We start from the raw sequence: 25,284 nt of genomic DNA on the forward strand, positions 1-25,284 counted from the left end.
AAATTCCGCCGAGGTCGACTTTGCCTTTTATCCTTTCGGGGTCGATAAATTAAGTACCAGTTAAGCACTGGGGTCGATGTAATCGACAATCCGTTTGTCTGTCCTTGTTTGTCCCCTCTGTGTTTAGCCCCTTGTGGGTAGTAAAGAAATAAGTATTTCGTCTGCCGTTACGTTCTGAGCTCAAATTCTGCCGAGGTCGACTTTGCCTTTCATCCTTTCAGGGTCGATTAAATAAGTACCAGTTATGCACTGGGGTCAATGTAATCGACTTAATTCGTTTGTCTGTCCTTGTTTGTCCTCTCTGTGTTTAGCCCCTTATGGGTAGTAAAGAAATAGGTATATGTGTCTGTGGAGCGCTCAGCCACTTGCACATTAATTTCTTGAGCAAGCCGTTCCATTGATTGGATGAGCCGGAACCCTTGCCATCATAACCGATGTAATGCCAATTATTTTTTCTCTCCATGTTTTTGGTTACTCCTTTTTCATAAGTTCTGGGTAATATAAAACTTTCCTTTGATAAGTCCCAAAATATTCTGTACTCAGTTCAAAAACAAAATTGGGAATGAGTACTATATATGATGCGTAGACACTAAGAAAATATACCTTGTGTATCACATGTGATAGAGAGGACAAGCGAATGGTTAACTAAGGTAGCTGGTGGGGTTCATTAGAAGAAATCTCGATATATATAAAGCTGAAGTTGTCTGTGTATGGCAGGTTTGGTAGCCTTCAACTAACACTATCTCCTCCGAGACCCTGCGGCGTAAATTGACCAAAATTGAGAGTATGATGGAAGAAGGCTTGCTCTTCCTTCCGCAGAAGAAGAAATTCAAGTCGGACCGTGTTAACACCAAAAATTATTTACATCAAAAAGGTGCATATTTTCTATGAAAATCCCTAGTGAACAGTGTATGTGTCAGATACATGCTTGCGTGTGTAGTGTTGGCGAATCTCAGGAAGCATGGAGGTTTTGAAGGATGCAGTGCTCCGACAACTACCAACTGATGCCGGCATTTTGTTCCATGCTTCAGCAACTCTCAGCGTGAAAAAATGTTTCCGAAAGTCATGGGAGCTGTGCTGTTTTCTGACTTTGTAAACATGTCCACGGGTGTTAGACAAATGGAGTTTGAAAAGGTGCTCAGAGTTATTGTTTGTAAGATGGTTAATAATTTTATGGGTGTCTACCAAGTCAGCTGCCAGGCGTCGGAGTTTTAATGTGTCCATGCCCAGGGAAGTAAGGCGTTCAGGATATGGCAAATGCCTGATGGAGGGTATTCTTTTGGTTGCACATCGCTGAACGGCTTCCAGACGATTGATATCCTGGGCAAGATAGGGGTTCCAGACCGGTGATGCAAATTCCAGGTGAGGTCTTACCATAGCTATATAAAGCCGCAATAGATAGTCGGAGAGCGGCTTACAAAGGACTTGGTGGGTGATGCCAAAACATCCTCAGCCTTCTTGGCAATTTTAGCAATGTGTCTTGTCCAACGCAAATCGCTGTCAACAATAATGCCCAGGTCACGTTCACAAGAAGACTTTTGGGGATTAGTGTTGTGGAGGGAGTAAGCAGACGCTGGGTTTTTCCTCCCAAAAGGCATGGTGGTACATTTGTTTTGATTAAGTGACATATATTGTGTTCAATTCCCAGTAAAGTTAACCTCCACCTTTCATTCATCTGGGGTTGGTAAAATAAGGACCTATCAAGTACTGAGATTGATAAATTAAAAGTACCAGTCAAGTACTGGGCTTGATATAACTCATCATACTCATTCCCCGAAACAACAGCCTTGTACTTAAAGGCTGCAAAGATTATTATTCGACAAATGAAGCGAGTTCATGGCTTGCAGGACGGCCTGCTGCACTTGAGGAGACCTATTGTGTCAAGTTCATCAACATCAAAATAAAAGTCGTATGGATATTGTAGTTGTGATACCCGTGCCGGTAGCACGTAGGGCCTCACAGAGAAAATGATCAAGACCGAGACCCCTGAGATATGCTGTGACTGTGAAGACCCGACAAATGAAGTGAGTTCATGGCTCCCAGGACGGCCTGCTGTGCTAACCTTGGATCGTAGAGTGACCCGCTGTTCTCGAGGGGACCTATTGAGTCAAATACGCAAGCACCAGCATCAAAATAAAAATCAAATGGAAATTGTAGTTAAGACACCTGTGCCGGTGACACGTAAAAGGCACCGTCCGAACGTGTCAGATGCCAGCGCCGCCTGATTGGCGTCCGTGTCAGTGACACGTAAAAGCACCAACCGATCGTAGCCGTTTGACAGTCTCCTCTGACCCCTGTGCCAGTGGTACGTAAAAAATACCTACTACACTCACGGTATATATATATATATGTTTTCGATCTAGTTTGGATTCTTTGCAATCAAATTTGAATTTTTCAATTGGTGCTCAAGCCTTGAAAAAAAAAAGAGTTAAACTACATCAGCCGTAAGGGAATACATGTCTATCTTATCTAACTCGTCCAGTAGAGCCCACCAATTGATATCTGAAAAGTTCGATGAAATAACTCATGAACACTGCCATAGCTTCTACCAAAGAATGCTTCAACATATTTACGTCGTCGACCAGTCTGAACAAAGGGAGATAATAAACAAATGATTGTTTTTTTCTATTATCTCCCCTTGTTCAGACTGGTCGTCGTAAAAGAACATCTTTTGGTAGAAGCTATGGCAGTGTTCATGAGTTATTTCATCGAACTTTTCAGATATCAATTGGTGGGCTCTACTGGACGAGTTAGATAAGATAGACATGTATTCCCTTACGGCTGATGTAGTTTAACTCTTAATTCAAATTTGATAGCAAAAGATCGAAATTAGATCGAAAACATCTAGATTTGAGACAGGGGAAGTAACTACACTTATCTTGTAGGGTATGGCCTTTTGGGGAGAATAAATATATATAAACTCATGAGTTAAAGTAGTGAAATATATACAGTGGTAGTCATGCATTCATGAATTAAAATGTTTACAAAAAACAAATTTGTTTATGTGTTTATAGTCATGTGAGGTTTCTATTTTTCAATAAATATATTTTGGTTATTTCACTGATATAATAATGAAATTTTTGTATACAGTGCTCAGGTGCACCACAACTTGTCAGAAAGTGCATATAAAGTATATGCAGTAATGTGTAAAAATGTCTGGAAAGCGAACAATGTATGAGTCAGATACATGCTTGTGTGTGTATGGAGGGGAGAAAATCAGGTGTAGTGTTGGCGAATCTCAGAAAGCATGGAAGTTTTGAAGGATGCAGTGCTCCGACAACTAACAACTGATGCCGGCAGTTTGTTCCATGCTTCAGCAACTCTCAGCGTAAAAAAATGTTTCCGAAAGTCATGGGAGCTGTGCTGTTTTCTGACTTTGTAAATATGTCCACGGGTGTTAGATGGGTGGAGTTTGAAAAGGTGCTCAGAGTTATTGTTTGTAAGATGGTTAATAATTTTATGGGTGTCTGCCAAGTCAGCTGCCAGACGTCGGAGTTTCAATGTGTCCATGCCCAGGGAAGTAAGGCGTTCAGGATATGGCAAATGCCTGATGGAGGGTATTCTTTTGGTTGCACATCGCTGAATGGCTTCCAGACGATTGATATCCTGGGCAAGATAGGGGTTCCAGACCGGTGATGCAAATTCCAGGTGAGGTCTTACTATAGCTATATAAAGCCGCAGATAGATAGCCGGAGAGCGGCTCACAAAGGATTTGGTGAGTTATGCCAAGAAACCCTCAGCCTTCTTGACAATTTTAGTGATGTGTTTTGTCCAACGCAAATCACTGTCGACAATAACACCCAGATCACGTTCACATGAAGACTTTTTGAGACTAGTGTTGTGGAGGGAGTAGGTGGACACTGGGTTCCTCCCAAAATGCATGGTGGTACATTTTCCCACAGCCAGCTTGAGTTGCCAGTCCATGATCCACTGCTGCATTGTCTCCAGGTCTGCTTGCAATAGGGATCTATAGTGTACAGGATTTGACCTCTTTATTTCGAGGTACAGCTTGATGTCATCTGCATATTTCAGCACTGTGGCATACTTTAAGTTGGCATCTATGTCATTAACATATGCAACAAATAAAAGGGGGCCAAGAACAGATCCCTGTGGTACACCAGATGTCATCTCATAGGGCGAAGAGTGCTGGTACAAAGTAAAAAGCATCCAGTATATAGAGTTTGGTACAGTCCTCTGGCTTGCCATAGCTTGCCAAACCATCCAACCACCCACAAAAGCATGGAAAACAGATGTTAAATAATGATAATAATGAGGACGATCAGTGGTAATTGATTGATTAAATTAAAGTTACACACCAAGTATCTGTTGTTCTCTGATATCTACAAATCACCCTAAGATAGATTTGTAGATATCAGAGAACAACAAATACTTGGTGTGTAACTTTAATTTAATCAATTCATTTGAAGACTGTGAAGTATATAAAAAAATAAAACAATAAATACCATGAAGTATTAAAATATTAAACATTTATTTAAATTACATAATTAATATAACATATGTTAATAACCCTTCCGGCCCCGGAACCGTGTTCGCATGTCTAGTAAAGATCTCTTGCACTCAAAAAAAGAATTCCTCAAAACATTACACTCATTAGGGATAGATGGATGATTTCCAAGGGCTACACATTCTCTAATTGTGTGGCCATCCTAAAGAAAAGAACAGGAAAAAAATGGAATTAAAATAATGGTAATGAATATGAAAATAGCATTAATACATAGTTTGGAAATACATTAAACAAAGCAAAGTCATGTGTGTATATCAGATATTGCTACACATCGCTGGTCACAATGCGCTTCACATTGTTTTAGCCTTCAAATGACGCCACCCCGCTGGCTAAGCAGGCAGGCCAACAGAAGAAAGAATGAGAGAAAGTTGCGGCAAAAGAGTACAGCAGGGATCGCCACCCCACTTCTTTTTTGACACAAGGTCATTGCCAGTACCGCCTGACAGGCCCCCTGCCATGGCATGTAAAAGGGCACCATTCGAGCGTGATCGTTACCAATGTTGCCTTACTAGCACTTGTGCCGGTGGCATGTGTAAAAGATTCGAGTGTGTTCATTGCCAGTATCGCCTGACTGGCCCCATGCTGGTGGCATGTAAAAAGCACCCACTACACTTTCGGAGTGGTTGGCATTAGGAAGGGCATCAAGCTGTAGAAACTCTGCCAGATCAAGATTGGAGCCTGGTCTGGTTCGCCGGGCCTCAGTCAAAATCGTTCAACCCATGCTAGCATGGAAAGTGGACGTTAAACGATGATGATGATGATGTTGATAAATACTACCTACAAATACATGCGATGTACTTTTGTTACCAGCAGAGTTAGGAGCTCTCTGAACTTCGCCCAGGCTATTTGTATTCTGGCAGGAATGCTCTCAGAGCATCCACACCCACTACTGACTTGATCACCTAGGTAACAGAAGCTATCAACTAATTCTAGTTTTGTCGTTGACATGTGATGGAAGCTGTTTTCTGCACATTTTCGGTGTTTATTGCCCCTATGCATAGGGTGTGAGACTTTTTAGCACAGCTGTACCCATCCATTCGTAACACATGACCACACCAGCATAGTCGTCTCTTGCATACCACATCTGATGCTTCTTAAGTCCAACTTTTCTCTCAGGGCACTTAGACTCTGTCGTGTATGCACACTGGCAACACATCCAAAGAAGCATACTGGCTTCATTCCTTGCAAGCTTACACATGTCCTCAGCAGGCACAGCCCATGTTTCACTGCCATGTAGCATGGCTGTTAGCACACGTGTCATACAATCTACCTTTTACTCTGAGTGAGAGGCCCTTTGTCACCAGCAGAGGTAGGAGCTCTTTGAACTTCACCCAGGTTATTCTTATTCTAGCAGCTACACTTTCAGAGCATCCACCCCCGCTACTGACTTGATCACTTAGGTAACAGAAGCTATCAACTACTTCTAGTTTTTCCCCCTGGGATGTGACAGAAGCTGTTTCCTGCACATTTTCAGTGTTTCTTGCCCTTGAGCATTTGCCACACACAAAAACTGTCCTCCCAGTTAACCTTGCTTTGATTTTCTTTTCAACTCTAGACACAAGGCCTGAAATTTTGGGAGAGGGGACCAGTCGATTAGATCAAACCCAGTACGCAACTGGTACATAATTTATCGACCCCGAAAGGATGAAAGGCAAAGTTGACCTCGGCGGAATTTGAACTCAGAACATAAAGACAGATGAAATACTGCTAAGCATTTCGTCTGGCGTGCTAACGTTTCTGCCAGCTTGGCACCTTAAGCTTCCTTTGATATTGCTGCACCTCTTATGTGCCCATAGTTTACCCTGGGTATATCATATGGAGTTTCTACCTACACCTTTTCTACAGATCAAGCAGGGCCATCTATCTGAAGGGATTTGTGATTTGTCAGCCTTCCTACTTACTAAGGCTTTTTCCTAGACTGACTCTAAGGCCTTTCGATTCTAGACCTTGCTTACACACCTGAAACTTCTCCTGTAGTTCTGATAGTGATTCAGTTATTAGAGCAAGGTCATCAGCATAGAGGAGCTCCAAGGGGCAACCTGTCTTAAATTCTTCTGTTATTGCCCGGAGGACTATGATGAATAAGACAGGGATGAGGACTGATCCTTGATAGACCCCTACCCCTACCTGGAATTCTTCACTGTACTCGTAGCCAACCCTCACCTTACTGACAGCATCCTTGTACATGGCTTTTACAACTCTTACTAACCACTCATCTATCCCTAGTTTCCGCATTGACCACCAGATAAGGGATCAAAGGCTTTCTCCATGTCAACAAAAGTGAAGTACAGAGGTTTATCTTTGGTTAGGTATTTCTCCTGCAGCTGTCTTACCAGAAATATAGCATCAGTGGTGCTTTTCCCTGGCACAAACCCAAACTGCATCTCATCTAGACTGACTCACTCCCTAATTAGTTGGGCTATGGCCCTCTCCATGACTTTCATTACCTGATCCAACAACTCGATACCTCTGTAATTATTCGTATCTAATGTGTCACCTTCACCTTTGTAGTAGTTGAAGATTGGTGCTGCTACACCAGTCATTGTGTATGACTCCATTTATTATCTGATTGACTATATGGGTGACTAAACTATAGCCTACACCACCAGATATTTTAAGTATCTCTGCAGTGATTCCTGATGGACCGGGGGCTTTCCCTGTCTTCATACCCTTAATTTTCGTTGTGTCATGCAAACTTTTCAATAGTTAGAGTCAAAACTACTGAAAAGGTTGCAAGACGCAACGAAAATTTTAGGAAAATAAAAATAAGAAAAAAGTGGAAAATTTACCGGTGAGTGTGTTACATAATAAGGCACAAAAATAAAATGACTCTCCCCAGACACGACAGAATCTTCAGAAATATTTACTGTAAATTATCTGACAAAGAAATTGTTTCCCTTGTAAATTATAAGTCACTGAAGTATTTCTAGAGGGATGCAGCTGTTTTAGGTAACAAGAGCCAAATTAATATATTTTATATTGTAAAGAAACTGTGCAAATCACAAACATTCTTTTGTAATGGAAAAAATTACCACCTTTTTGTAACAATCACTTTCAGCTAGACATTCCTGTAACTCCACACGCAAGCCAGAACATGCAGGTTTCCAGATACTAGAACTTTCTTCTTCAGCTTCATAATAGCGAGGCATAAGGACTGAAAGTAGAGATATAAGAAATATAAGAATTGGAAGTAGATATATAAGTGCTGAAAGTATAGATATACAAACAGCAAGTGAGATATACAAACTGGAAGAAGATATGTAAAGAAAGTGAAGATATAAGGACTGGATTGTGTCTGAAAGGTTTGGATTAGAGAATATTGGAGTGCAGGAAAGTGTTACACTTGTTGCCTGGAAGAATTTCGGACTAAGACCATTAGTGGCAAAAAGGAGGCAAAATAGTTAAAAGGGAAGTTGTTGATGAAGCAATACCTGCTGGTGAACTTGAGGTCTGAGAAGTAAAAGGTTGAGAAAGAAATGAAGGGAGACCTTTTGAAGTTGTATGAGGATGTGAAGAAAATGTGCAGAGACATCAAAATGAAATTCGATAACTGGCATCCATGCTAGTAGGGTGCCAAGAGCACCGTACGAGTGTGATCGTTTGACAGAATGGCTAAGCAGCTTACGTGCCAGTGGCACATAAAAGGGCACCATTCGAGTGTGATTGTTACCAGCGTCGCCTTACTGGCACTTGTGCCTGTGCTAGTAGGGTGCCTAGAGCACCATCCGAGTGTGATCATTGCCAGAGCAGCCAACTGGCTTCCGTGCCGATAGCATGTAAAAGGGCACCATTAGAGCGTGATCGTTACCAATGTTGCCTTACTGGCACCTGTGCCGGTGGCATGTGTAAAAAGATTCGAGCGAGGTCATTGCCAGTACCGCCTGACTGGCACGTAAAAAGCACCCACTACACTCTCGGAGTGGTTGACGTTAGGAAGTGCATCCAGCTGTAGAAACTCTGCCAGATCAAGATTGGAGCCTGGTGCAGCCGTCTAGTTCACCAGTCCTTAGTCACTCATCCAACACATGCTAGCATGGAAAACGGACGTTAAACAATGATGATTATGATGATGATGATCTCTTTCAGACTATGAGATGAGATGAAGGGGGACTATTTAACTGGAAGATGCAGTGGGGTCTATTTAAATCTTAGGCAGTAGAATTGGTTTACGTGACAACAAGGCATGTCCACACACTGGTGAGCCAGTGTGATCACATTTAGGGATCAGAACACCTGAGTCCTGTATGTCTAAGCCACAGAGTCACTTTCTGCTATTTGATCCATAGCTGGGGGCCTTAACGGGTCCTACCATTCCAAGCTCGAAGATATCTAGGAGTAGTGGTGATAAATAAGTGATTCCATACTCCCCAAAACTCCTGATTTCCAAGGATAAAACCTCACCACTCGATGTAGCATCTTAAATGTCACTGGCACAGATGTATTTAATAATAATAATGAAATTTTATTGTATACAGTGCTCAGGTGCACCACAACTTGTCAAAAGTGCATATAAAGAATATGCAGTAATGTACAAATATCTGGAAAGCGAACAGTGTATGAGTCAGATACATGCTTGCGTGTGTATGGAGGGGAGAAAATCAGGTGTAGTGTTGGCGAATCTCAGGAAGCATGGAGGTTTTGAAGGATGCAGTACTCCGACAACTAACAACTGATGCCGGCAGTTTGTTCCGTGCTTCAGCAACTCTTAGCGTAAAAAAATTTTTCCGAAAGTCATGGGAGCTGTGCTGTTTTCTGACTTTGTAAACATGTCTACGGGTGTTAGACAGATGGAGTTTGAAAAGGTGCTCAGAGTTATTGTTTGTAAGATGGTTAATAATTTTATGGGTGTCTACCAAGTCAGCTGCTAGGCGATGGAGTTTCAATGTATCCATGCCCAGGGAAGTAAGGCGATCAGAATATGGCAAATGCCTGATGGAGGGTATTCTCTTGGTTGCACGTCGCTGAATGGCTTCCAGACGATTAATATCCTGTGCAAGATAGGGGTTCCAGGCCGGTGATGCAAATTCCAGGTGAGGTCATACCATAGCTATATAAAGCCGCAGATAGATAGCTGGAGAGTGGCATGGGTGCATTTTACGTGGCACCGGCACCTGACAAGACAAACCTGTATGGATGGAAGGCAGCCATCTTACTTAGCTTGAAGTGTCTTTCCAAGCACAGCAAATCCCCGCATCTCCCAGTCCCTTGTCATTTCCTTTCTGACGATGAAACCGTTCAGCATGCTTTTGTACATTGTCGGGAGCTGTCAAGCTTGATAAGTTACACAGAACACGTGTTATCACATCTGGGATGAGTAGAGCTGTTGGCTGGATCTATAATAAAGATGATACCTATTTCTTTACTACCCACAAGGGGCTAAACACAGAGAGGACAAACAAGGACAGACAAACGGACTAAGTCGATTACATCAACCCCAGTGTGTAACTGGTACTTATTTAATCGATCCTGAAAGGATGAAAGGCAAAGTCTACTTCAGCGGAATTTGAACTCAGAACGTAGCGGCAGACGAAATACCTATTTCTTTACTACCCACAAGGGGCTAAACACAGAGGAGACAAACAAGGACAGACATGCAGATTAATCCGATTATATCGACCCCAGTGCTTATCTGGTACTTAATTTATCGACCCCGAAAGGATGAAAGGCAAAGTCGACCTCGGCGGAATCTGAACTCAGAATGTAACAGCAGACGAAATACCGCTAAGCATTTCGCCCAGCGTGCTAACCTGTCTGCCAGCTCACTGCCTTAAAATAAAGATGATACCACCAACTGGACTCTCAAAGGAAGTTGAGGTTTGTTTTTACTGTATGGTGACCGTGCTGAAAGAGTGTGTGTGGAGAACCAGAATGGAAAGTTTTGTGACAGGGTCCTTTTTCTCTGGCCCTGGTCTGTTAAACTACTTCAGATATCAACTGAAGAGCAAGATGGGGTTGGAGAGTAGGAACCTGCCACAGAAAGAGTATGTGAAACGTTGGAAGGATGTGATGAGAAAGGTGGGTGTAACCCAGCTTAATCATCAATGAAAGGAGAAAATAGTTGCTGGGCCTTTCAGGCTGCTGGGTAAAACTCTGTACTGTTCTATTTATAATTTAAAAAAAAAAAGGATAAATTTAAAGTCTAGTGTTATATTTCATCATCATCATCATCGTTTAACGCCCATTTTCCATGCTAGCATGTGTTGGACGGTTCGACTGGGGTCTGGGAAGCCAATAGGCTGCACCAGGCTCCAATCTGATCTGGCAGTGTTTCTACAGCTGGATGCCCTTCCTAACGCCAACCACTCCATGAGTGTAGTGGGTGATTTTTACGTGCCAGGCAAGGCTGGCAACGGCCACGATCGGTTGGTGCCTTTTAATGTTATATTTATTATTCTAAATTTTTAAATACCATACGAACTACATAACTTTTGTGTAATTGTGTTTTGTCCTATAGTGTCCTATCTTTGTATCGATTTTTATGATCATAATAAAGAATCATCACCACTTTGTGCCACACATCTTCCTGGGTCTTTCCCTTCTACAGGTCCCGCCTCAATTAGAGCTCAGCACTTCTTTACACAGCTGTCCTTATCATTACGCATCACATTCGAGCGTGATCATTACCAGCGTCGCCATACTGGCACTCGAGCCCCATGCTAGTAGGGTATTAAGAGCACCATCCGAGCGTGATTGTTGCCAGAGCGGCTATCTGGCCTCCGTGCCGGTGGCACGTAAACAACACCATTCGAGCATGATTGTTACCAGCAACACCTTACTGGCACCTGTGCCGGTGGCATGTGTAAAAGATTCAAGCAAGGTCGTTGCCAGTACCGCCTGACTGGCCCCCGTACCGTTGGCACGTAAAAGCACCCACAACACTCTCAGAGTGGTTGGCATTAGGAAGGGCATCCAGCCATACCAACTCTGCCAAATCAAAACTGGAGCCTGGTGCAGCCATCTGGTTCGCCAATCCTCAAGTCATTCGTCCAACCCATGCTAGCATGGAAAGCGGACCTTAAACGATGATAATGATGATGATGACCAAACCAGTGCAGTCTTCTCTCTTGCACACAACATCTGATGCTTCTTATACAGTTTTCTTCTTAAATCATTTATACTCTGTTGTGCGTGCACACTGACATTACCCATCCAGCAGAGCTTGCTAGCTTCATTTCTTTCAAGCCTATGCAAGACCTTTGTAGGCAAAGCCCATGATATATATATATGAGATGCAGTTTGGTTTTGTGCCGGGTAGAAGCACCACTGATGCTATATTCCTGGTCCGACAACTGCAGGAGAAGTACCTAGCTAAAGATAAACCCCTCTACATAGCTTTTGTGGACTTGGAGAAAGCCTTTGACAGGGTCCCCCGATCCCTTATCTGGTGGTCGATGCGGAAACTGGAGATTGACGAATGGCTAATAAGGGATGTACAGGCCCTATACAGAGAGGTTATCAGCAAGGTTAGGAATGGCAACGAATATAGTGAAGAATTCCGGGTAGAAGTAGGTGTACACAAAGGCTCAGCCCTCAGTCCCCTTTTATTCATCATAGTCCTCCAGGCAATAATGGAGGAATTCAAAACAGGTTGCCCCTGGGAGCTCCTCTATGCTGATGACCTGGCTCTCATAGCAGAATCACTACCGGAACTAGAAAAGAAATTTTGGGTGTGGAAACAAGGGTTAGAATCAAAGGGCCTTAGAGTAAATGTAGCAAAGACCAAAGTTATAGTAAGTAGAAAGGCAAACTCAGACACACCCCATCGGGCAGGTGGCCCTGCTCGATCTGTAGGAAAGGTGTAGGTAGAAACTCCATAAGATGCACCCAGTGTAAGCTATGGACGCGTAAGAGGTGCAGCAACATCAAAGGGAAATTAACTGATAAGATAGCTTTCATGTACAGCAGATGCACAGGGACAATAGATACCACAGATACTCAGAAAACAGATTCCATCACACTCCAGGGGAAGAAACTAGAAGTAGTTGATAGTTTCCGCTACCTAGGTGACCAAGTTAGTAGTGGAGGTGGATGCTCAGAGAGTGTTACCACTAGAATACGAATAGCCTGGGTAAAGTTTAGAAAGCTCCTACCCCTACTGGCGACAAAGGGTCTCTCACTCAGAGTGAAAGGTAGATTGTATGATGCATGTGTGCGAACTGCCATGCTTCACGGTAGTGAAACATGGACCGTGACTGCAGAGGACATGCGTAGACTTGAAAGAAATGAAGCTAGCATGATCCGCTGGATGTGTAATGTCAGTGTGCATGCATGACAGAGTGTAAGCACCCTAAGAGAAATGCTGGACATAAGAAGCATCAGATGTGGTGTGCAAGAGCGACGCTTGCGATGGTATGGTCATGTACTGCGGATGGATGAGGAGAGATGTGTGAAGAAGTGCCGCTCCCAAACAGTTGAAGGAATCAGGGGGAGAGGTAGACCCAGGAAGACATGGGATGAGGTAGTCAAACATGACCTTAGAGCGTTGGGCCTCACTGAGGCAATGGCGAAGGACCAAGATCTCTGGAGATGTGCTGTGACTGCAAAGACCCGGGCTGCTTCCGGCACCAGTTCCGCATAGCCCCTGCCCATTCAAAGTACCTTGGATCCCAGAACATCTCGCTGTGCTTGAGGAGACCTGTTGAGTCAAGTGCATGTACATGAACATCGAAACAAATATCAATGGAAATAGTAGTTGTGATACCTGTGCCGGTGGCACATAAAAAGCACCATCCGAACGTGGCCGATGCCAGCGCCACCTCGACTGGCTTCTGTGCCGGTGGCACATAAAAAGCACCATCCGAACGTGACCGATGCCAGCGCTGCCTCGACTGGCTTCTGTGCCGGTGGCACATAAAAAGCACCATCCAAACGTGGCCGATGCCAGCGCCACCTTGGCTGGCTTCCGTACCGGTGGCACGTTAAAAGCACCAACCGATCGTGGCTGATATCAGACACCCCTGGCACCTGTGCTGGTGGCACGTAAAAAGCACCCACTACACTCGCAGAGTGGTTGGCGTTAGGAAGGGCATCCAGCTGTAGAAACACTGCCAGATCAAGATTGGAGCTTGGTGCAGCCCCTGGCTTCCCAGACCCCGGTCGAACCGTCCAACCCGTGCTAGCACGGAAAATGGACGTTAAACGATGATGATGATGTATGTATATCATCATCATTTAATGTCCATGATCCATACTGGCATGGGTTGGACAGTTTGACAAAGATCTGATGGGTCCAAGACCTGCATCTTGCTCCAGTGTCGGCTTTAGCATAGTTTCTATGGTTGGATACCTTTCCTAACACCAACCACTTTACAGTGTATATATGTATATATCACAGTACTGACCAGGCCACCATTTGCTGTTACACACCACTGGTCACAATGCACTTCTAATTTTGTCTTGATTGCACCATTCTTTTCCATCTTAACCCAAATTGCTTGTCTAAGTCGTCTTCCCTTCATCGTGGAGACCTTCCAAATGGCCTTTTTTGATATCCTGGATACCACTCGGCAACTGTATGCATCCACCTGTTGTTTGTGAACCTTGGGTAACCGTCGTTAATTTTTAGTTGTAACAGATTTAAATTGATTTGTTGACAATATTATGTGATGATGTTGGTGTCTGCGGTAGTAACGATCAAAAGTTTGTTATTAAAACGACTAAGTTGTAAAATGTGTAAGATGAACAATATTCGAAGTTTTATGGAAATTGTTTATTTACCGTTACGTTACAATACCTTATCTCGACGGACAGGTTGATAAATCCAAAAACATGCGAAAGTTAAGTTTGCTGCGGTAGACTGTTTTCTTTACATAGTTTTACGTATACGAATAGATAGTAGTAATTCACACATAGCGATAGAATAATGTAGGAGAACAGAATTAGAGCTAAAGAGAATTGTATGGGCTGTCTCACAGTTGCTTTCTCCCTCTGACCAAGGTTGGTCAGCCAGACCTCGTTGAGTCGTCACCGGTTGGTGACTAACTGGTTTTTGCTTGGGATGAGCTTGCTTATACTAAGATCCAGAAGGATAGATATATATCATTGTGAACAATAGATTTAGTTGGTGATCTCGTTATCTATTCCAGCCCTTGGTGAAGTAGAAGAGGTTAGAAAGGGTCAAGTGGTGAAGACATTGTTTTGGCCTAGGTGAAGGCATCTGGAAAATGTAAAAACTGCTGTCAGAGAAAAACCATTGTTCCACCATGGGAAAAGTTCTGTAGCAGTGTTAGTTTAAATTTGGCTATGGTGGATCAAATCCACTTCATGCTTGCAGGATTCGCTACACACGCAACATGTCCAGCCCAAAAGAACTTGTGTCTAAGTGAAATATTAATATCAATATATAAATGTGTGTGTGTGTAAACCGTCTAAAAGTCCATAAGTCAAGCAAAAATGCACTCATATCTGTCAGTAGGGTGGGTATATTACTCAAAGTGTACAATAAATCCGTTACGGCTGATCTTACCAATCAGATTCTCACTAGGGGTTCAACGGAGTTTTAGGTAACAGCCCAGTTATATAACCTGTTATGTATTAGGTATGAAGTGAAATGTGGCGACTGCTATCTATTGTTGAAAGTGAAGATACATCCGGTTTGTGGATGCTGTGAAAAAGATGAAGCTAATCGAACAGGGGATTAAGTTAAGAGTTCCCTTGGTCAAAAAAAGAAAAAAAACTTCGTCACAGGTGGTTTTGCAAGTCCGCGAGAGTTTTCTGGACAAGAGTTTATGGGAAGTGTGTGTCTTTATGGTTATCACAAGCAAGGATCATAAACCAAACTTTGCCCCTAACCCCAAGTTTAAGCTGATAAATCCTGCGAAATCTGAGATTGGACAGGTGAACAAACATCTCATCGGGAAGGTGAATAAGTGCTTCTAGGCTAGCCCTATGGCGTAACACAACGAGGTCATAACACGGTTTAAAACCAATAACCGATCGAAATCGATCAAAAATCAATGGAAATCGTAGTTGTGATACCAGTGCCGGTGGCACGTAAAAAGCACCAACCGATCGTGGCCGTTGCAAGCCTCGCCTGGCACCGTTGCCAGCCTCCCCTGGCACCGTTGCCAGCCTCCCCTGGCACCTGTGCCGGTAGCACGTATAAAGCACCCACTACACTCACGGAGTGGTTGGCGTTAGGAAGGGCATCCAGCTGTAGAAACACTGCCAGATCAGACTGGGCCTGGTGCAGCCTCCTGGCTTCCCAGACCAAGGTTGAACCGTCCAACACATGCTAGCATGGAAAACGGACGTTAAACGATGATGATGATGAACAGAAGGGGTTTAGCTAGGTTTACCCAATTCGATATAGTGGACTTCACTATAGTACTATAGTGTACCATAGTACAATAGTTTACTATAGTGTACAATAGTACTATAGTTTACTATAGTGTACTATAGTTTACTATAGTGTACCATAGTTTACTATAGTGTACTATAGTACTAGGTCCGTACGTTGTCCTTAATTACATATAACAACAAAGTCACCTTAAACAACAATAAAGTAGAAAATTTTGAAACTATTAAGCTTTTAAAGCAGAGTTTTAAAGAATATAAAAAAAAACACATACTGTTTATGTGAAGTTCCCAATCGTTTGTTGATTGTCGATTATTTCGTGATCGAAATCCTCAATAAAAGCGATTTGGTTTTGATTTCGTAAATAATGGCTGACAAATGTAAGGGAGGTAAGCAGGTACTCTTGATCGGAATGGCCGAATGAATGAATGAATGAATGAATGAATGAATGAATAATAATAATAATAATAATAATAATAATAATAATAATAATAATAATAATAATAATAATAATAATAATAATAATCAATTCTTTTTTATTGGCCACAAGGGCTGACACGCATGATTACATAAAGGGACAAAACAGGACGAAAGGTTACAAAGGGTTTTGTCCGTTTTTGAAAAACATCGAGTAAAAATCTTTATAACAATTTTAAAAATTCAACAATGAAAAACTCCCAAAAGGGGGAGACGTTTCGAAAGGTTCCTGGTGGAAAAAACCCTACAAAAGCCAACGGGAACCTGGTCAAAAAAAAGGGGTGTAGAGAGTCCCCTTTTTTTTCTCCTTTTGTATTACCTTTTTGAAATCACAGGCGAAACCTGAGAACTGGTCCATTTATACAGGCCAGTCTCGCACAATTCACCCACCTTTCATAAAACTTGCTATCGGACAGCACTTTCCTCTCTAACCTCATCTTCCTTTTCAAGTGAAACTTGAAAAAGTTGATGAGGCCTTGACCAAAGAGGAAAGTGTCTGTCTTTAGCCCTTTCAAACGAGTCCACCACACGACCTCTTTCGCCACAGCCACTAGGCACAAGAAAACGGCCTCGTCCTCCTTGTTAAAGGAGGTCGGTGGGGCAATCTTCACTATGGATTCGGCCGATAGTCGGATCCGTCCTACACGTGACAGTAGCTGTTCGACATAAACCCATATTTCAGCAATACTCGGGCACTGAACGAGTGCGTGCAGAACGGTTTCGTCGTCCTGGCAACACCTCGGGCAGGCCCGGCTGACGGCACTTCCGTGCCGGTAGAGTTTATCTCGAACAGGCAGAGCCCCTCGGTAGCACTGCCAGGCGAGAGACCTCTGGAAATTATCCATCGGCCCCGGCCCGAAAGTCCTCCCGAACAGACCGCACAGTTCGTCATCTTCAACGCCTAGAGTTTCCCCGAGAACGTCGTCGCATTTTTCCTCCACTAACCCTCTATAGAACGCTAGAGTGGAGCTGTAACCGATCGCATTGCCCGCCTGACGGAGGGCGGAGAGGGCTTGACGGCACTCGAGGTGCCAAGCGCCTTTCTCGGTCTACGTTTGATCCAGGTCTGCAGCTCCGTCAAAGAGACGAGCTGCGGAAAATCGCGTCTGACAAAAGACGACCACACCTGTTCACCGTCTAGGAAGCGCTTGAGATGCCGCAGCCTGAGCGCATGTCTGCGCAACAGCAACCACGGCATTCCAAGGCCTCCGTTCAGCGGTCGTTGACAGCAGATGGATCGCCTGACCAGTGGCACCTGACCCTTCCACAAAAAGTCGAAGAGCAGGCGTACCAGCTTGGCCAACCAGCGGTCGGGACAAGGGACGACGGTCAAGCGGTAATAGATGACGGATGCGATGTACGCATTCGCCACCTCCGCTCGACCTTTCAGGGACAGCTTCCTCTCGGCCCATTTCTGGGTGAGACGTTCCACCCTGCTCGTCACCTCTTCCCAGTTCTTATCCACCTGGAGGTCCGGACCGAACCAGACCCCGAGCAGTTTAACGGGTCCGTCTGTCCAGCGCCCTACGACGCTGTTGGACGGCATGGGCTTGCCTCTCCAGGTGCCCAGCTGCAAGCCCACAGACTTTTCCGCGTTAATCTTTGCCCCTGTCACCGCTTCGTACTGGTTTAGCGTCTCGCCAATCAGGCCAATGTGCCTGTGGCTCGACACCACCACGGTGACGTCGTCGGCATAAGCAGACACGCTGTTTCCGCCTCCTAGATCGCGCGGGATACCCCTCAAAGCCTCCAACTTGCGCAGTAATGGCTCGAGAGTCAAAATGTATAAGAGGGAGGAGAGAGGGCATCCTTGGCGGACCGAACGCGAGATGTCGAACGGTTCCGAAAGGTGACCGTTCACCCGTATCACCGAGCAGATGTTGCTGTATAAAGCAGCGATCCACCCGCGGAAGACTGGACCGAAGCCGGCTGCCCTGAGGACAGCTGCCAGGTACCGATGGTCGACCCTATCGAAGGCTTTACTCTGATCCAAGTTGATCAAAGCCCCACCCGCGCCAGCGTCGTTACCCACCCTCTCTATGATGTAGCGCATGAGATGGAGGTTGTCGTGTATCGACCTGGTCGGCACGGCGCATGTCTGCGTCTTGCCGACCAGCTTGTCCACGACAAGCGCCAATCTCTTGGCTAGCACCTTGGCCAAAATCTTCAACTCTGCATTGAGCAGAGTGATGGCCCGGAAATTCCCTATAACGTCTCCCTTGTTTGGGTCCTTCTTTAGCAAAGCCACCACCCCTCGACAGACAAAAGCAGGAATTCTCCCGTTTTGCTGCCAGTTGCAGTAGACGTTTGCCAACAGGTCCGCAAACAAGTCTGGCATTGAAAAGTAAAGCTCGTAGGGCAGACCATCCAAACCCGGCGATCTACCTCTCGTGCAACTCTTCATCGCTTCCCGTACTTCCCAGGCAGATATCGGTCCTTCGCAGCACTCTGCCTCGCTGTCCGAGAGTTGCGGTAGGCCGTCCAGGTACACACCGAAGTCTGCACCGTTGTCCGTTCCACCGCTCGTCCCAAACAGTTGAGCAAAGTGCCGCTGAAGCACCGTACACATCTGCTTCGGTTCGGTAACCTCGCGCCCGTTCTGGTCCACCAAAGACCGAATGGTTGCTCTGTTGCCTCGCTTCGCCTCCGCCACGCGGGCCCATCGAGCGGCTCTAGTCCCCTCCCCGCTTAGCGAACATGCCTTAGCTCTGACAACGCAGCCTTCGTGTTTGGCGTCGAAGTGTTGGTCGAGGGCCAACCTTGCCGCCAACACGTCGGTCGCGATGCCAGTGTCAAGAGCCTCGTCTAGTTTCTTAACTAAATCCCGCTCTCTCTTCCTACGTTCAATAGCTAGAGTCTTACTATACCTAATCGACTCTACTCTAATTGCTCTCTTGAGGGCAAACCACCAGTTGTTGTTGATGATTGCCCCCGTGAGCGCCCGCTTAACTAGTAAACTAATCCGGTCTCTGTAAGATTTGCACGCCGTTAACGACGCGTTCAGCTTCCAGTAGCCGGGTCCCTGTCTATGTAGCCTATCTAAGTCGACCGTACAGATCACTAATTTGTGGTCCGTATATTCGACTAGGTGGAATTGTGGACACCCTACGCTGTCCTTATCCGCTGGCCTACAAAACACTCTATCTAAGTACGATCTAGACGACCCGATGCGGTTGGTCCAAGTCCACATTGGCACATTCGGGTTGTTTAGTCGAAACCTGTCGGACAGCTGAAAGCGGCCGAGTAGGTTGGCGAGGCTCTTGCACCCTCCCCCTCTCCTATCAGACGCTCCCCTGCCCACCCGATCGAAACGTTCGTCTAAGACAGCGTTCCAATCCCCAACTAGCACTAGAGTGCGTGACGTTCCCAGGAAAACTTCCAGACGTTTGAAATAATCCGACTGCCCTGCTCCTGTCGGAGCGTAGGCAGCCAGCAGTCTGAAAGCACCGCCGTCACTACCGTCGACGTCGAGGACCACCAACTTACCTTCCGGATCCAAGAAGACTGTCCTTATTTTCAGGTCCAGGCCCTTCCGAAACAACACCGCAGTACCACCACCGCCCGCTCCCGGCCGACACGGAGATAGAAATATCTCGTATCCGCCGAAAAGGGTTGCGAGTTCCTGCGGGTCGGAGAGCCTGGTTTCACTGATGGCTGCTACATCCACATCATGAAACCTCAGGTCGTTTAACAGGTGACCCTGTTTCCAAGGTGACCCGAGGCCTCTCACATTCAAGCAACCGATTCTAAGATTTGCCATGTCTCAAAAGTAGGGGGGAAAAAAGGAGAAAAAAGGCTCTACTTACTGTTGTTGGTGGTGGGGGTGGCTCCCTTGTGCTTTTGCACGGGTGCTTCCACAATGTTTTTATAAAGTTTCTTCGAGAAACTTTTCCCTAGCGATCCCACATCGTTATGGAATATTTGTTTGATTTCATCATATGTTTTTGCATTTATTTTTATTGTGAGAATGTGTGCTGGTGGTGTGTTTTGTGTTGGTATGATGAAATCGGTTATATTTGTACTAGTTTTGTTTTTTAAGTACTCCACTAGTTTTTGGTTCTTTGTGTTTATTGATGTAATTGTGTCTGTGTGGGTTTGTGTCTGTGGCAGTGGCAGTAGTGGTGTCGAAAGTGTTGTTGTTGTTTGTTGTTGTGAATGTGTGTTGTCGTTGATGTTGTTGTTGATGTTTGGAAGCACTATTTGTTCGTGCTTCCCCTGTAAATCTTTTTGTTTTTTCCTCCTTTCTTCTTTGGAGGCACTATACTCCATTCTCCTTTGTTGGAATCAGAGCTCGCACAATCCGACTCTTCATCCGGCAAAGGAATGGTTGAGGGGTCTGCTTCAGTAGCAGGACGAAAGGTTTTTGGTTCCGCCGGTATCGGTGGTGCCGCTGCTCCTGTTGCTGTTGATGTTGCTGCTGTTGACCTTCGAGGTACTGGTGTCGGTGTTGGTTTGGTGGTGGTTGTTGTTGTTGGAGGTGGTGTTGTTCGTCTTGGTGCTGGTGATGGTGTTGGTGGTGTGGCAGCTTTTGGTGTTTCGTGCTGTTTCTGTTGTTGTTGTTGTTGCTTCCTCTTGTTGTACTCCTCCATCCTCTTTTTTTGAATGGGGCAGTCCCTCTTTAAGTGGCTTTCGCTGCTGCAGATGAAACATTTTGGCTTTCGCCCCTCCACAGCAACGTTTAGCCTGGTGCCGTCCGGCAAACTTACGAAATCAGGGACTTTACTGATATTTTCTTGCTGAATTTGCGCAAGAAGCAGCACTCCCATCCCCAACCAGTTTTTCGCCCTCACTCTCCTGACATCTAGTGTCCTCTATATCATAGAGGACAGCTGCCACCAGCCATGACATATCTAACTCAGGGGTGGGGGGGGGGGGCAAGGTCGATCTTTATTTTCGTTACTCTTCGCCCGAGGTGGGTCGGGACTAGTAACAAATTCTCAGTTTGCAAGGGCGAAATGGCGTTCGCCCTTGCAAGCTCCTCTGTTGGGAAGCGAACCTCCACGGTTCCGAAACGCTTCCCCTTGGTTACGTAGCTCTTTTGGGCCCAAATGGGCTTTAAAGCTATCTCTAACTGTTGGGGTGTGGCATTTGTCATTTTTTTCAGTTTCCTATCGAAAACTTTGTATGTGATTGTTTTTTTGTTTGTGTCTTCAATCACCTCTTGTGGAGTATTGAGGAAGATGCTGTTGCCATTCTTTCTCAATAATTCTTTAGCTTTTTTTATTTCTTCTAAAGTTATCTTAACTTCCTCCGAAATTTGCTTCGCAGCAGAAGCAAAATTGTTGGAAACCTTTTCATTTCTCTCCGTGTTCCTGTCTGTGTTTGTGTCCGTTATAACCTTCCTCTCCTTCCCCTTCGGTACAATATCACTTGTTGAAGGCAGAGGGGGAAAATCAGGAGTGACGTCGAACGCGACGTCCTGGCTAGCATTCACCTTTCGAACGGTGCGCGTGCTTTCCGTTTCGGAAGGAGGAGCTCTGTTGCCTTTTACGGCGCGAAGTGGGTGTTTTTTTGGTGATAATGTGTGTGTTTGCGGAGGGAATGTAAATGGAAGGAAGGAACAGCTAACTGCTCGCTTCATAGCCATTTTTTTTTGTTCAAAAGTTTGTTATTTTGACAAAGTTCAAAATTTCAAAAACGTAATTTCACCCCGAATGGGGCAAAATTTCGCCCAATCGACGAGCTCCGCAAGAAGCTGGTCGGTTTGGCTACAAAAATATTAAAAAATATTAAAACTTATCGATAAATTTCCAATGAAATTGGTGTCAAATTCACGGAGCCTTTTCAGACACGTCCATCGGCGTCGGAAGGAATAATAATAATAATAATTGTGTACAGTGCTCAGGTGCACTACAACTCATCTAAAGTGTATATATAATCAGGTGTAGTTTCGGCGGATTTCGGAAAGCATGAGGGCCTTAAAGGATGCAGTGTCATGGCAGTCAACAACTGACGCAGGCAGTTTATTCCATGCTTCAGCAACTCTGAGCGTGAAAAAATGTTTCCGAAAGTCATGGGAGCTGTGTTGTTTTCTGACTTTGTAGGCATGTCCACGTGTGTTAGACACATGGAGATCAAAAAGGTGTTCAGTGTTGTTGTTGGTGAGGTGGTTGATAACTTTGTGGGTGTTTACCAAGTCCGTCGCCAGACGCCGGAGCTTCAGTGAATCCATGCCCAGAGAAACAAGGCGCTCAGAATATGGTAGGTGTCTGATGGAGGGTATGCGTTTGGTTGCACGTCTCTGGACAGATTCCAGGAGGTCAATGTTCTGAGCAAGATAGGGGTTCCAAACTGATGATGCGAATTCCAAGTGTGGTCGTACCATAGCTGTATACAGTTTTAAATAGATGGCTGGAGAGCGGCTAACAAAAGTCTTGCTGAGTGATGCCAAGACACCCTCGGCCTTCTTGACAATTTTAGAGATATGCTTTGTCCAACGCAAATCACTGCTGACAGTGATGCCTAGGTCACGCTCGCAAGAGGATTTCTTGATATCAGTGTTGTGGAGGGAGTATGTAGACGCAGGGTTTTTTCTCTCAAAATGCATGGTGGTACACTTGTCCACAGCCAGTTTCAGTTGCCAGTCTGTGATCCATTGCTGCATTGTGTCTAGGTCTGATTGCAGGAAAGAGTTGTAGACATCAGGATCTGTCCTCTTGATTTCAAGGTACAGCTTGATGTCGTCTGCATATTTCAATACTGTGGCATTCTTTAAATTGGCATCTATGTCATTAATGTATGCCACAAACAAGAGGGGACCAAGGACAGATCCCTGTGGTACACCCGATGACATCTCATATGGTGTAGAATGCTGTCCTAGAACTGTGACTACCTCCTTTCGGCTGAGAATGAAGGATTTCAACCAGTTAAAAAGGTCTTCCCTCACACCCATTGCAGAGAGTTTCACCATAAGCCTTTTGTGTGGCACAGAGTTGAAAGCCTTAGCAAAGTCAAGGTAGACAACATCCACCCATGAGCCACTGTCAGTGATCTGAGTAATGTCCTCAAGGAACTCGACAAGCTGATCACTGCAGCTGGAGTTAGGGACAAATCCATATTGTGAGGGTCGGATGAGACTGTGAGAGCTCCAGAAGTTCCAGAGTGTTTCTCTGACACACGATTCCATCAGTTTTGCAATACAGCTAGTGAGACTGACTGGGCGATAGTTGACAGGTGATGTGCAGTCGCCCTTTTTGAACAGAGGAATGACACTGGCAGTTTTCCACTGCTCCGGAGTAGCACCATTGTTGAGACAGTATTGGAAGAAAATAGAAAGCTGGTGTAAAAGGAAGTACCTGCCACGTTTGAGAAGCTGGTATGTAACTCCATCGAGACCAGGGGAGGCATAGTTGCGCTTATTTTGAAGGTGACGTCGCAGCATTGCAGGTGTAAATTCCAAAGTTGTTATGGAATTTGCTGTTAGTGATGGTGAAGATGGTACATTTTGACTTTCAACAGTGAATATGTTTGCATAGCACTCGGCAATGAGTTCTGCGCATTCCTTGGGGTCGTCAGTGATCTGGTTTGTGTGAGGGTTGCGAAGAGGGCCCACTGGAGAGTGAGGTCTCTGCTTTGAATGCACATATTTCCAGAAAACCTTGCTGTCAGGATTGGCTGCTATGCACTGTTCAAATTCAAGCACTGCTTTTTTTGTCACTTGCTTGAGATGGTTGGAAGATTTATTCCGCTTCTTCCTGTTGGTGCCTGATTTATGCAACTTGTATTCCCGTTCAGCAGTCCGACGTTCCTTCCTGGCAAGTCGGACTGCTGAAGTTTCCCAAATTGCCCTTTTGGGGCGGTTCTTCTTTTTCTGTTTACGTGGCACTGATACTGCATATGCTGCCCATATTGAGTCCAGGATGTTATATAATCATCACAACAAACATGAACAATCAACGTCGCCCATTGTCTCCCTTGATAAAAGGACTTTCACTTTGTTTCCCGCCAAAACAATTAACTTGTACAACAACGGCAGTCGAATAAAGTATCTTGTATCGTTAACACGTTGTTTCAGTCTCTCTCATTTTCTTAATCTTTCATACTAAGTACTCACTACTTCCTTTAATACTCAATACATTATATATATATAACAACAACATGGTGTCAGAATACTAAAAGAACCCAAAATACAGAAACCAAAGGAAAAAAGAAGTTGAAATCATACTTCAAAGACAAAATGGAAAATTTACCGCATCCAAAAGACCTAGACTTTAATCAGGAAAATCTAGCCGCAGCATGGAAAAAGTGGAAAAAAGAATTCAATCTCTTTTTGATAGCAACAGAAAGTGACATGAAGCCAGACAAAGTAAAAACTTGCATCGGTTCTAAAGGCCGAGATATCCATTCCACACTGGATTTCGATTCACCCGATGAAGAAATGAACCTTCAGACAGTAATCGAAAAATTCGATGCATATTGTGAACCCAGGAAAAACATAACTTTCCTAAGACACAAATTCTTCACATGTGGACAAGCGGAACATCAAAAATTCGATGAGTACGTAGTAGAGTTGCGCCAAAAGGCACAACAGTGCGAATTCGGCAACCTCACAGACAGTCTCACCAAAGATATTCTGATATGTGGAATCAGAGACATGAGATTAAGAGAAAGATTATTGAGAGAACCAAATTTAGACCTACAAAAAACAATTCAAGCAGGTCAGAGTGCAGAGCAAACACGACTCCAATCAAGGATGCTAAATGCCACATCCGAAACAAGAGATAACGAAATCTCGAGGGTATATAGTCAACACGACAGAAAAGGCGTCAAAACTCAAATAACCCGCCATATGCAATCCAGACATCAAAACGAACAAGGCGGAAGTGACAGAAAGCCCGCGAAGTTTCAAGCGCCAAGTCAACACTACGTCACTAACTGTCACTATTGTGGTTATAATCACAAAAGAAATAAATGCCCAGCATTTCACAAGACATGTGAAAAATGCAAGAAACAAGGACACTATGCAAAAATGTGCAAATCAAGAAAA

At 44.6% G+C, this 25,284-nt stretch overlaps 1 protein-coding gene across 1 annotated transcript; it reads right to left on the reverse strand.

The window, feature by feature from the left end:
* Window positions 1-4,467: 4,467 nt before the first annotated feature.
* Window positions 4,468-16,240, reverse strand: LOC115218131 (cytochrome c oxidase assembly factor 5). Its single transcript, XM_029787928.2, has 3 exons — window positions 16,096-16,240; window positions 7,561-7,679; window positions 4,468-4,667 (listed from the first exon to the last, which is right to left on the reverse strand). The coding sequence occupies exons 2-3, from the start codon at window positions 7,672-7,674 to the stop codon at window positions 4,521-4,523; spliced, it is 261 nt and encodes an 86-aa protein (XP_029643788.1). The 5' UTR covers window positions 7,675-7,679; window positions 16,096-16,240; the 3' UTR covers window positions 4,468-4,520.
* Between the last annotated feature and the right edge of the window lie 9,044 nt (window positions 16,241-25,284).

Source organism: Octopus sinensis, linkage group LG12 (genome assembly GCF_006345805.1).
Source record: "Octopus sinensis linkage group LG12, ASM634580v1, whole genome shotgun sequence".
NCBI classification, from domain to species: domain Eukaryota; kingdom Metazoa; phylum Mollusca; class Cephalopoda; order Octopoda; family Octopodidae; genus Octopus; species Octopus sinensis.

Excerpts from the sequence above, each read along its gene's own strand:
- LOC115218131 (XM_029787928.2), bottom strand. The coding sequence starts at position 7,674 with ATGCCTCGCTATTATGAAGCTGAAGAAGAAAGTTCTAGTATCTGGAAA. Across the intron at positions 4,668-7,560 it reads AAAGTGATTGTTACAAAAAG|GATGGCCACACAATTAGAGA; the intron begins GTGGTAATTTTT and ends TCTTTTCTTTAG.